This window comes from Haliaeetus leucocephalus, unplaced genomic scaffold (assembly GCF_000737465.1).
Source record: "Haliaeetus leucocephalus isolate CR32 unplaced genomic scaffold, Haliaeetus_leucocephalus-4.0 Scaffold156, whole genome shotgun sequence".
NCBI classification, from domain to species: domain Eukaryota; kingdom Metazoa; phylum Chordata; class Aves; order Accipitriformes; family Accipitridae; genus Haliaeetus; species Haliaeetus leucocephalus.
Window position 1 is genome coordinate 823,285 of NW_010972592.1, and position 10,558 is coordinate 833,842.

The following is a 10,558-nucleotide window of genomic DNA, read 5'->3' on the forward strand; positions in this document are numbered from 1 at the left end:
ACGACACACAAAGAAGATATATTATCATAGATGAATAAATACAGACAGAAAAAAGAGCAATAGGTATTAGCCTAAGAGCTATTGTTCCAGATTTATTGATTAGTGAGAACATTTGTGAACAGTGGATAGGAGATGAGTAGTTTTTCTAGTGTTAGCTGATCTCCAAAGTAAGCTGCCTGCAAAATGAGAAAGGCCTTTTTCTGTTTGATCATTTCAGTCTCTTCTGAAGGTAGCTTATATTTACAAAACAGGAAAGCTGTTTTTCTCTTTAGCTTTCATCACTGCTAGGGCACATTGCTGACTCATGTTTAGCTAGTTGCCCACCAGGACTCCCAGGTCCTCTTCTGCACAGCTGCTACCCAGCCTGTCGGCCTTCAGCCTGCTTGTTCCTGGGGTTAGTCTGTGCCAGGTGCATTTGTCCATACTGTATTTTGTGAGGTTCTGTCAGGCCATTCCTTTAGCCTGTCTACATCACTCTGAGTGACAACCCTCAAGTGTATCAATGGCACCCCATTAGTTTGGTGTTGTCCATGAACTTGATGAGACCATGTTCCATCCCCACCTCCAGGTCATCGATAAAGATATTGAACAAGATAGGTCCCAAGATAGCACCTGAGGAAATACATTTGTACCCAGGTTCCAGTTAGAGTACAAACCATTTATTGTTACCCTTTGAATCTGATACTCCAGACAGTTATTACATCTATTCATCTGCACATCTAGACTATAATTTACCAACTTGGTTAAAAGGATTCTCTGGGTGATTGTGTTGAAAGCCTTGCTAAAGCTCAGCTAGACAGCATCCACTGTTCTCCTTTGATCTGCATATCTAATCATTTCATGACAGAAAGCAATCAGGTTTGAAAGCATCATCCAGAACAACATCAAAACAGATGAAATTTAACTGGAATACTGTTTTTGCTGCATATGCCAAATACAGTGCAATCAACGTGCTTTTTTATTATTACTATTGATTCTAAATGAGTACAACTTTTTTTCAAACAGATACAACTTAACCTGATAAGATAAAAAAATATTTTCACTTGAGGATTTCAGCTCAGAATTTTTCCTCCTTAACTCCTCCTAGTGGCATGATTTTGGCAAGTTAGAGATAGTTGCGACTTGATCTTGGCAGGTTAAGCATTTTCTGGCTTTAGTCCAGCAGGTTAAAAGTGGTTCTGAGTTTGTCTTGGCAGTCAGCACTTGGTACTGGCTTATTTTCAGCTGGAAAGAGAATGTTGTGGTTGAACAGATTAGACAACGAAAGGGGCAGCTTATAAATGGCGTAAATCAAGATACTTATCCCTAAGTAAGTGCCTTATTTTCTAATACAAGTCCTGTTGCTAGCAGAGTGTGTGTGATGGACAGGACAAGGAGTGGGTTTAAAAATACAAATACTATGATAAAAATATGTCCTTTACTTTTTCATAAGATGCTTTTAAGACGCTATATTTTTCTGTACACAAGAACGTAGTGTTAGGCATAGTCCCACCTCAGATTTAATAACTTCATAAAAGGGTTATGTATTACTCATCAGTGTGTTTTCATACTTGACAATGTTATTTACACAACTTAAATAAATTAAGATGAGCATCTACTCCCCTCTTCAAGAATATTTTGTTAAAATACCCTGCAAGCAGTAGACATTTGCAAGACAATAGCAAATAAACACCTCCTGGGATTCTGAATACCTACTGAACTATTTCAACTGCACATTTGTTTTTTAGCCCAGATTCAGTAAAGTTCAAGGGTATCCAAGTATGAAATAGCTTGCGGAGAAATTCACATTGGTTTCTTAATTTAATTTACTTGTAACAAAAAGGCTACATTAGTTGAAAAAATAGAATATTATCTATGGCAATTTTGGTCCAAATACAGACGTTCAGAAAAGAATTTGGGTGATGTTGTTTCATAACATTGACTAAAGTATGGTACAACACGCACTGTAACTTTCTGTGTGGCAAAGTGTACTGCTAATATTGACGCTGGCTCTGAATATGTCTAAAAGTACTGGAAAAGTGTCTACATAAAGGTGATCTATTCTTCTTCAGTAGATTAGCTTTATAGACATAAATAAATTCATTATCTGAACAGTTATTTATAAACGAGAATATATTTCTTTCTACAGCATTGCAAAGCTAGTACGTGTTTGGGAGGAAAGACCAGACAGTGTCTGGCTTGCAGATCATCAATAAGTGGAATAAATGAACTTAGAGGGTACAGCTGGGAATTCCACCCTTTCTGCCCCTTGGGCAACCACAATGACTGCCGGGTACTAAGTAAATGTAACAAATGCAAATTTGGACCACAAATCTTCATTGCTGGTTATATTACACATGACAAAAAGAACAGGCTAGTTTCAGATCCCAGGTTAATTTTAGAGAGGCAATACTTATGTGAAAAAGTAATTCACTGGACCAAATCCTTCCCTTTTTTCCTTTGTCCTTCCTTGCACAAAACTTCCATCAAAGCCAAGAGATAATTTGCCTTTGCTTGTGAGAAAGCACTGTAAGGGTTGACACATTTGTAATCCTTAACGAACACAGCTATTGCAAAATATCTTATTCGTTTAGAAATATCTGTGCTTTCCTTGTACAGTGGCTCAAACTACTGCATTCTCAAAAGCATCATTATTTTCTGTCCTGTCATAGCTTAATTTGTGCAGCTATGGAAGGATACAGTGGGATATGCTTTTGTTCCTTTGTCCAAACTGCTTCTAACCATGCAGGAGTAGAAACAGGCTCTTTTCAAGGCTAGAACACACCCTCTCCTACCTTGCTCAGATGAGGACAAGAAGTTTTAGAGCTTGACCTGTGTTAGCCAGTTATCTTCAATTATCTCCAAAGCACAAATTAGGACAGCTTAGCTGCTGAGCTAAGAAAGCAAACTTCATTGAGCACAGATTAGTAGCAGAACACTTCTTTCTCAGAATATTAGAGAAAGGGAGGAATAGAGTTACAATTTCCATGTTAGACTGTCACAGAAGAGCACGCAGTGCTGTACTGCTTGTACTGGACACATCACGCAGGAAGTATCTAAACATATGTGATTATCAGATCAGTGGTTTTTCAAATTCATGAACCATAATTAGAAATCTTTCATAATTTCTAGCAAGCACTAGTTTGGTTTCCTCATTTATAATTCCAAAAGACGAAATGTGTAAGAGTCAGTGATAGTTATAAATCTCCATGAAAATTTAAGTGTAATAATAATGAAATGTTTGTTACATAAATTAAATAGCAATTAATATTTTCTCTTTCTCTTTGGAAGATAGGATATTAAAATAGTGTTGTTAGATTTCCAACTGTGAACATAATTTCCTGATTTTTTTTTTACAATACATTATCATAATGTCAATAAAAGACTAAAACTAACAAGTAGAAAAAACTTGCCTGATGTAAGCGTAACACATAAAGTTGCCTTTTATGATGGCTATACAATATCATTTTAAGATCTAATAGCAAGTTGATTCAAAGGGTAAGACTTGCACTTACAAAGTCATTAAAGCAAGTAGAAAATTGCCTTCTACCATAGTCACCCACTCTTTTTAAATCAAAGAGTTTTATTGTTGTTGATGATGTTTGCATTTGCAGGAGGTAATTAGGGCATGAGACATCACACTCAGAGCCCTCAAGCTTGTCAAGAAGAACCATAAACTTCACTTGCAGGAAAAAAAAAAAAAGGCAGGCAGTTTAGGAGGGAAATTGCAGAGAATAGAGGGGGAAAAGGATCATAGTATGTTAGGTCAGTTTGACCACTGCTGTGTCAATCCACAATATGGAGAAGCTCATAAAGTCTTCATGGAAGCACATGTTATTTCATTGCACTTACCCAAAAGAACAAAATTTAGAGGATTTATAATTGGTAGCAGTAGTAGACAGTTGAAGGAGGAGATAGATGATGGCTCCTTGTTCTCCTCCTCTGCATTGTGCTGGCAAGCTGAATAGGGAAAGGTGTAATTCTCCCCCCTTCATCACAGCAGCGGTCACTTGTCCGCTGTAGCGCAGGGAACTCCGATTAGGCACGCTTTTCCCTGGAAGTCAATACCTCTGCACTGACACAATGAGATCCGGTCCCTAAGGCATGATCCAGGCTTTTGTTATTATCTCTTATTTGAAGGGGCTAGTTGACCCAAATGGTTAACACATTAGCTTTTCAATTTTATAGCCTTAAGTCACAGAAGACCTATTCCTTGTTTTTGGGTATTTCTCCACAGCAGAAAGCAAATTGGCAGTCTGTGCCCACCAGCCACAAAACCAGAGTTATGCCAAACAACTCTGTCCTGAACTTTATGGCTAATTAGCTGCTGAAGCTATGCCCAAGAAATAGGTTCTGTTGCCCATGGGAAGAAGTGTGTAGCCATTATTAATGTCCCAGCTTATATCTCTCAATAGGTCTTATAAGCAGTGCTGCTTAAAGAGACTAAATGTACAACAGGGAATTAAAAATTATAGTACCCCTCTCACTGACTGAAATATTGTAAACTTGTTTCACTGGGGCCAGGATTGGTGTCAATGTACTTTGTGTGAAAAGTGCAATAGAAGCATTAGTATTTGACAGCCCTGGTTGAAATAAGTGAAATTAATGGAGCTCTTTTCATATACGACAAGGCCATGGCACCCCTTTCATGCTGCTTACAGACAGAGAAAAGTCAATACTTTTTTATTACTTGATGCTGACCTACATTCTGCACTACAAGTGCCAGGCCCACTAATTGGTTTCAGTTGTGAGAAAAGTTTGCCCCAAAGAAACACTGGAGCAGATAAATCAATCTTTTTTAGGGTAGCTTAGTGGGTTTTGAGCACTTGAAATGACATTTGTGTTGTATTGACAGAATGGGTTGTTACACTCATTTTGTCATGTCAGAAGGCCCTGTACTAGTTGGAAGTATTGTTAACCAGTATTGATAAATTTGCTAAGAATAAAAGTTAGCTGGATCAACATTTTACTTGTGTAACAGCTTGCCATTTCTGGTTTGCTTCCTTGTTAGAGACCTCCGTGGCTATTAATAGGTCAGAAAGCTTACTATGACAGCTCAATTTAAAACTCTAATTTTACTATCACAAGCATTAGGATCATAGGGAATACTTATATATGAACACTTAGTATTAAACAGAACGGGTTGTGGACTATGGCTGTACAATGGCACTTGGCAGTACTGCCTGGTTTTCAAATGAGGTGTGCACGAGGTGTGTCCCAGCTTTGTGGGGAAAGCAAAGTTTCTCGGTGAGCTTACCCTACACTAAGGACATAACTACTGCATGGACATTTATGCAGAATTTCCCATTGGATCCTCTAAAGTCTTGATGTGTACCTGAGGATGTGGATTTTGAGCTGAAGAAAAGTGAGTTTTTACTATTCAGTAGCATGAAGATAGAATTAGGATTCTAGCAGCTGTGCCCACTTTTCAGTTATCCCTTCTGCCATTGATTCTTAACAGAAGTTACCTACAGTTGTAGGTCTTTATAGGAGCAACAGATATAAATCCAGCACTACAAAAAAGTTTTTCTGAGATCCAAACCTTTCATGGATTGGTTTTACCTTTTGCATAGCACATGGTGTCATGGTTGACACCATGTAATTACAGTGTCTTCAGTATTGTTAGATTGGCTCAGAAGAGGGCTCGGTGCTCTGAATCACCACTATAGGTGGAACACTTTTCATTAGAGAGGTTATACAATTTATCTTTGAAACATCTTCACCTGCTACTTTTCCTAACCTGTGAAGGAAATCTGCATTCATACAACCTAATGCAACTTTAATCTCTATTTATGCAACCAAATCTCTATTTGTGCAACAAAATGAAATTTTGTCGTTATAGAGAAAGACTATGCAAAACTGTAACTCAGGTATCATAAATTTATTGTAAGCTTATTGTTTCAAGTTTATCACATGCTTAACAGCTTCATAATTATTATGGACTTGATAGATTTGCTATAGGAAATTACCCAAAGTGTGTATGCAGGAACTGAGAATAAATGGTCATAATGGTACATTCTGGCCTTAAAATCTGTGAGTAGATATGCTACTGCTGTTTGCCTGTTCTTGCTTTGGTCTGAAGCAGCTGACTTTCTACTTCATTGAATTTGCAAGAAGATACTTAATTGTAATTCCTATCTCATCCCAAAGTGCATTTTTATATTACAGGAAATTGTACAGCACTCTCAAAACTGTTTGGAAAGAAACACTGTTAGTGCAAATTTATCACTAGAATATGAGGGAACACATTTTCAAAGGCCTTCAGGCTGATATGTAGGTCTACAAGGTCCCGTTGTTTTGCCAATGTTATTTGTGCATGGTCTGTATTTATGTATGTCTGCATAGTCAGATGTAAAATCTCTTTAGAATTTGCTTTTATAATAACATTCCAAAGATAAACTATGTGAGCATTTGGCAAGTCTAATCTATGACATCAGTGTGCTGATTGAGACAAATCTTTGGTGGCTTTATGTCACCTTTTTGACTCCATTGTTTAGAACTGATGAGCACACATGACAGTCAAGTAGTCAAATATATTGAAAGGGTCCATAGGTCTTGTTAAGCTCTGTCAGTTGAACTTGAGTCACTTACAATTTACTAGAGTGAAAGGAGTCAGAGCTTGACAACTTTAAAAAGGAAGTGTTACATTGACTTCATTTGGGAATTTAAAAATAGGTCTTGGTCCTGAGAATTACAGGTCTCTGATGCTGAGAATTATATGGCATGATTTAAAAATGCATTGTGGGAAAATTCCATAAAGCTCAGCTCTGTGCTCCTATGATCCTGAGACTGCAAAACTGTAGGGTCAATCCCACCAATATGTGGGAATTCATATTTGTAAGCTAATTCATTCCATCTACCAACAATGAGCGACTGTCGGTGAAAAGAATTTTGAAGCAGCCTGTTTTTCTCCACTCACAACTTTTGTTCTTGCAGCTTCAGAAGGATTATCTACATAACTTCATAACTTCCGTGCCATAGCAATCAGCTTAAACTCAAGATGATCCTGGCAGTCTACCAGAATCAACCAGCAGTGCATTGCAGTGCTTCGCTGCACGATTTGAACCTACATTTTACCATCAAATTAGATAGACATGAGAACCTGGCTTCCAATTCCTTTCCCTTTGTGCTGCTACAATGATCCAGTGGGATAGACTGTGTTCAGTGCTGTGAGGTAGATCTTGCAAGGCCGAGTGGTATTTTCAGGCCTTACTTTCTCACACTGTTGAAACCTGATTACATCTTCAAATACAGAAATGGCTGGGGTTCTTTTCCTAGAAGGATATTTATATGTTATATGCAAAGTGTGCAACATTTATCTAGTATACTTTTTCAACTGCTTTAATTAGCTGTAAAGCCAGCAACACTTTTATTTATCTGTGAGACTGTGTGATGTTTCCTAAATGTGGTCAAACATAACTGCTGTCGTCATAATCAGAGCCAGTTGTTTAAATGCTCAGTTGTGAGTATCTAGTGAAATAGCTTTAAATAACAAGATAAACAGTACAGCTGCCAACCCAAAGTAATCTTACACTGAGGGGGCGTGTGGCACAGAAAATTTCCTCTTTGTCATTTTGATTTGAGTTTGAAGCTGGACCTGGGCTTAGTTCCAGCTCAAAAAACTGTTCACTTCAAAGGCTCCTAAATCGTCCCAAGGAGCTAATTTTGGCAGCCAATTGTTTTTGTTTGGCCAGGCATCCTAATAGCAAAAGCCGTCTGCTCCAGCAAATGAAGACTTCTTCACTGCTCAGACTTACCATTCCTGATTTTATCTTGATGTGAGGGGTGTGCACTTTCTACTCGTTTCTCCATCTCACCCCAAGTTCACTGCTTTTTTTGTTAAACTGTACATAACTGTCCTGCATCTAAATTAAAAATATACTTCCTATTTTCAAAATAAAGTATACTGTATTCTGCTCTGAATTATGCTTAATGCTAAATTATAGCCATATTATCTGTTTGCTTTCTCGGCAACTAGAACTGTTTTTTCTTTCCATTCCCATGAACAATATTAGCCTGGTGAATTTACTGAATTAAATATAACTAGCTTCACCTTAGAAGGAAACTATTTGCAGTTATGCTGGAGTTATAATAATATTTATTATAATAATTATATGGACAACTTTTCCTGCAGTAAGAAGGTACTTGTGATGCCAAACACACAATGAAAATTAAAATACCATGCCATTCTTAAAGTATAACATGAAAATATGCAAATAGTCTGTTTCTGTTGGGTAAGAAATCGGGTGGTACAAGGCGTAGAGGAACATTAAGAATTAAATCTTGTGAACAGTTAAGAATGGGGCAGTACTCACTTTCACACCACACAGGGAGTATTTCATTTTGCATGTATATGTCTACCTTGCTATTTTAAGATTTATGCACCAGAATGTTGGAGGAATCATGCCAAATAACTTTAAGTATGAGATGTAAGAAATTATACGCTCACAGTTTGGCAATACGCAGTGTAGATGAAACTCAGGTGGGCCATGTCGGTGTTTGCATAAAGCTTACCAGAAGTCGTAGTTGCTCTGTCTGTTTATGGAGATTCAGCTGAACTGTGGTCTGTGAAGTAGCTAAATCTAAATTATCCAGGGAATGATACTTCTGCTTCATGTAGTTTTTCAGAAATAAATAAATAAATAAAAAAAAAATCTGTTTTTAAGAGAAAACTAAACCTTTCAAATTGTGAAATGTGTTGAAAAGGTAAAAATTTTAGCTTTCATTCACTCATGGCCTCAGACATTTTATGAAGACATTGCATTTCCATGCACTTTCACAGAGCATCATGCTGGCAATAGAAAATAGTAGAAAGTGTTCAGACCAACTTCTTTCTTAAAAATTAATCATCAGATCCTGGAAAGCTGATAATTCATCTGTGGTATGTTACTTTCAGAAAGGGAAAATTATTTTAATGCAAAACAAATATTTTATATTGCTGATACTATTCCCAGTATTTTGGGGTCAAAGAAAATTATTTTATTAAGAATGCTTTAAAATCTTGATCTTGAACACCATGGACTTGCTAATCATTTACCATGAGTGTTTATTAGTAAGAAGCTAGATCACAATAGTGTTTAGAATACTTAGCCTGTATTACTTTCTTGTTTGTTTGCTGTATTCACATTGTACTCTTAAGGCACAGGTTCACTTGCATTTCTCTTGTTCAATTTAGATTTGTAAGCATTTGCATTTTAAAAAATTGAATGTAATAACCAAGAACTTTTCCTGGAAAAAACATGTTCAGGAATAACCCTGCTTGTATTTTTCCTACCAGAACTCCTAATCAATTTGTTGCCACTAATACCTATTTAATATATATTAATTTTTTTACCTTTTCTCATGAAGCTGATTTAATATCCATGTTTTAATGTTAACCAAGGTAGAAGAGTTAAAATATTGCAAGGATATCTTGCTGTTTTTAACTTACCTGGCTGCCAGGGAGGAGAATGCAATTTTGTATACAGTGATTTGCAAAAGACTATAAAATTCAAGTTTTGGAGCAGCGCCTATAGTTTTGCAGTGCCTATAGTTACTTAGAGTTTGAAATACATATTTGCTTGCAGTTAAATCAATCAATTCTTGTGCTCTTCTTCAAAGTAGTGTACTTATGAAGTAAAAATGTATGTTTCATATACATTATCTTGCATAATTTGCATTCTAACTCATTTAATGAAATGTAACTAGAAGACAATATTTAAAGCTCTAAAATACCTTTAAAAAAAAAGGTAAACCCATGAAAACCAAAGTTAACCCTTTTTTGTCTCTCTTATTTCTTTAGGACTTTCAAACAGTGTTACCATCGATTGTTCTCTTCGAAAAGTTTGGAAAAACTTATTCCAGAACTGGGCAAATAGTGTAATTGTCCCATAAAATACACAGTATGACAGCTGATAAGTAATCAATAAATGGATTTCAGTAAATGCACAGCAGTATGTTGACTGAATGTCCCATAAAGTACTATTTCTGTAAAGTGATGTATACTATGTCTGAAGTAGTGTTAATTGATTTTGCTTGATTTTTAAGCAATACAGTTTCCAAGATTTATAAAAAAAACATTTTTTTTGTGGTTTTCAAAAAAAAAAAGTATTATCTTAGGAAAATGATTTCTGAAAATGCTACTTTTTATTTAAAGTAAATCCTTTAGGATACAAAACCAGAGTAATCAAGTAAAAGAACTTGGAATCATATTGTATTTATTACAGATTTGTAAGTGAGGTTAACACTAAAAAAAGAGAAAAGTTTTAAAGTTACATCTGGGTTTTTTTTGTCACAACTATAACATATCTGGTTCATCATTGTTGTTCATCACTTTCAGTGTTAGTATACATCCTTTTTAAATACTGATCCATCTCTTCAGAAGGACAGGATAGGCTATTTACGTGGAAGATACTATTTTAAATCTTTTTAGCTCTTCTGTGGGTGATATAACATCAGTGTTGAAAAAATAAAGTTCTGACAACATATACACCTTAGATCAGTTTTTCTATATCCACTGAATTTTCTTTATCAATAGCTGTGTATTTACTCCTAGTCCCGTGTTAAGCAGACTGATATGTGGGTACATAATCATGTGATG

The 10,558-nt window shown here is 36.2% G+C and overlaps 1 protein-coding gene across 1 annotated transcript in view; it reads left to right on the top strand.

The window, feature by feature from the left end:
• The window catches only part of SPATA17 (spermatogenesis associated 17), a 94,639-nt gene extending 84,798 nt beyond the window's left edge, over positions 1-9,841 (top strand). The window contains exon 10 of the mRNA XM_010562156.1: positions 9,761-9,841. Within this exon, the coding sequence (XP_010560458.1) occupies positions 9,761-9,841 (81 nt within the window). The remainder of the gene's footprint in view (positions 1-9,760) is intronic.
• Positions 9,842-10,558: the final 717 nt, after the last annotated feature.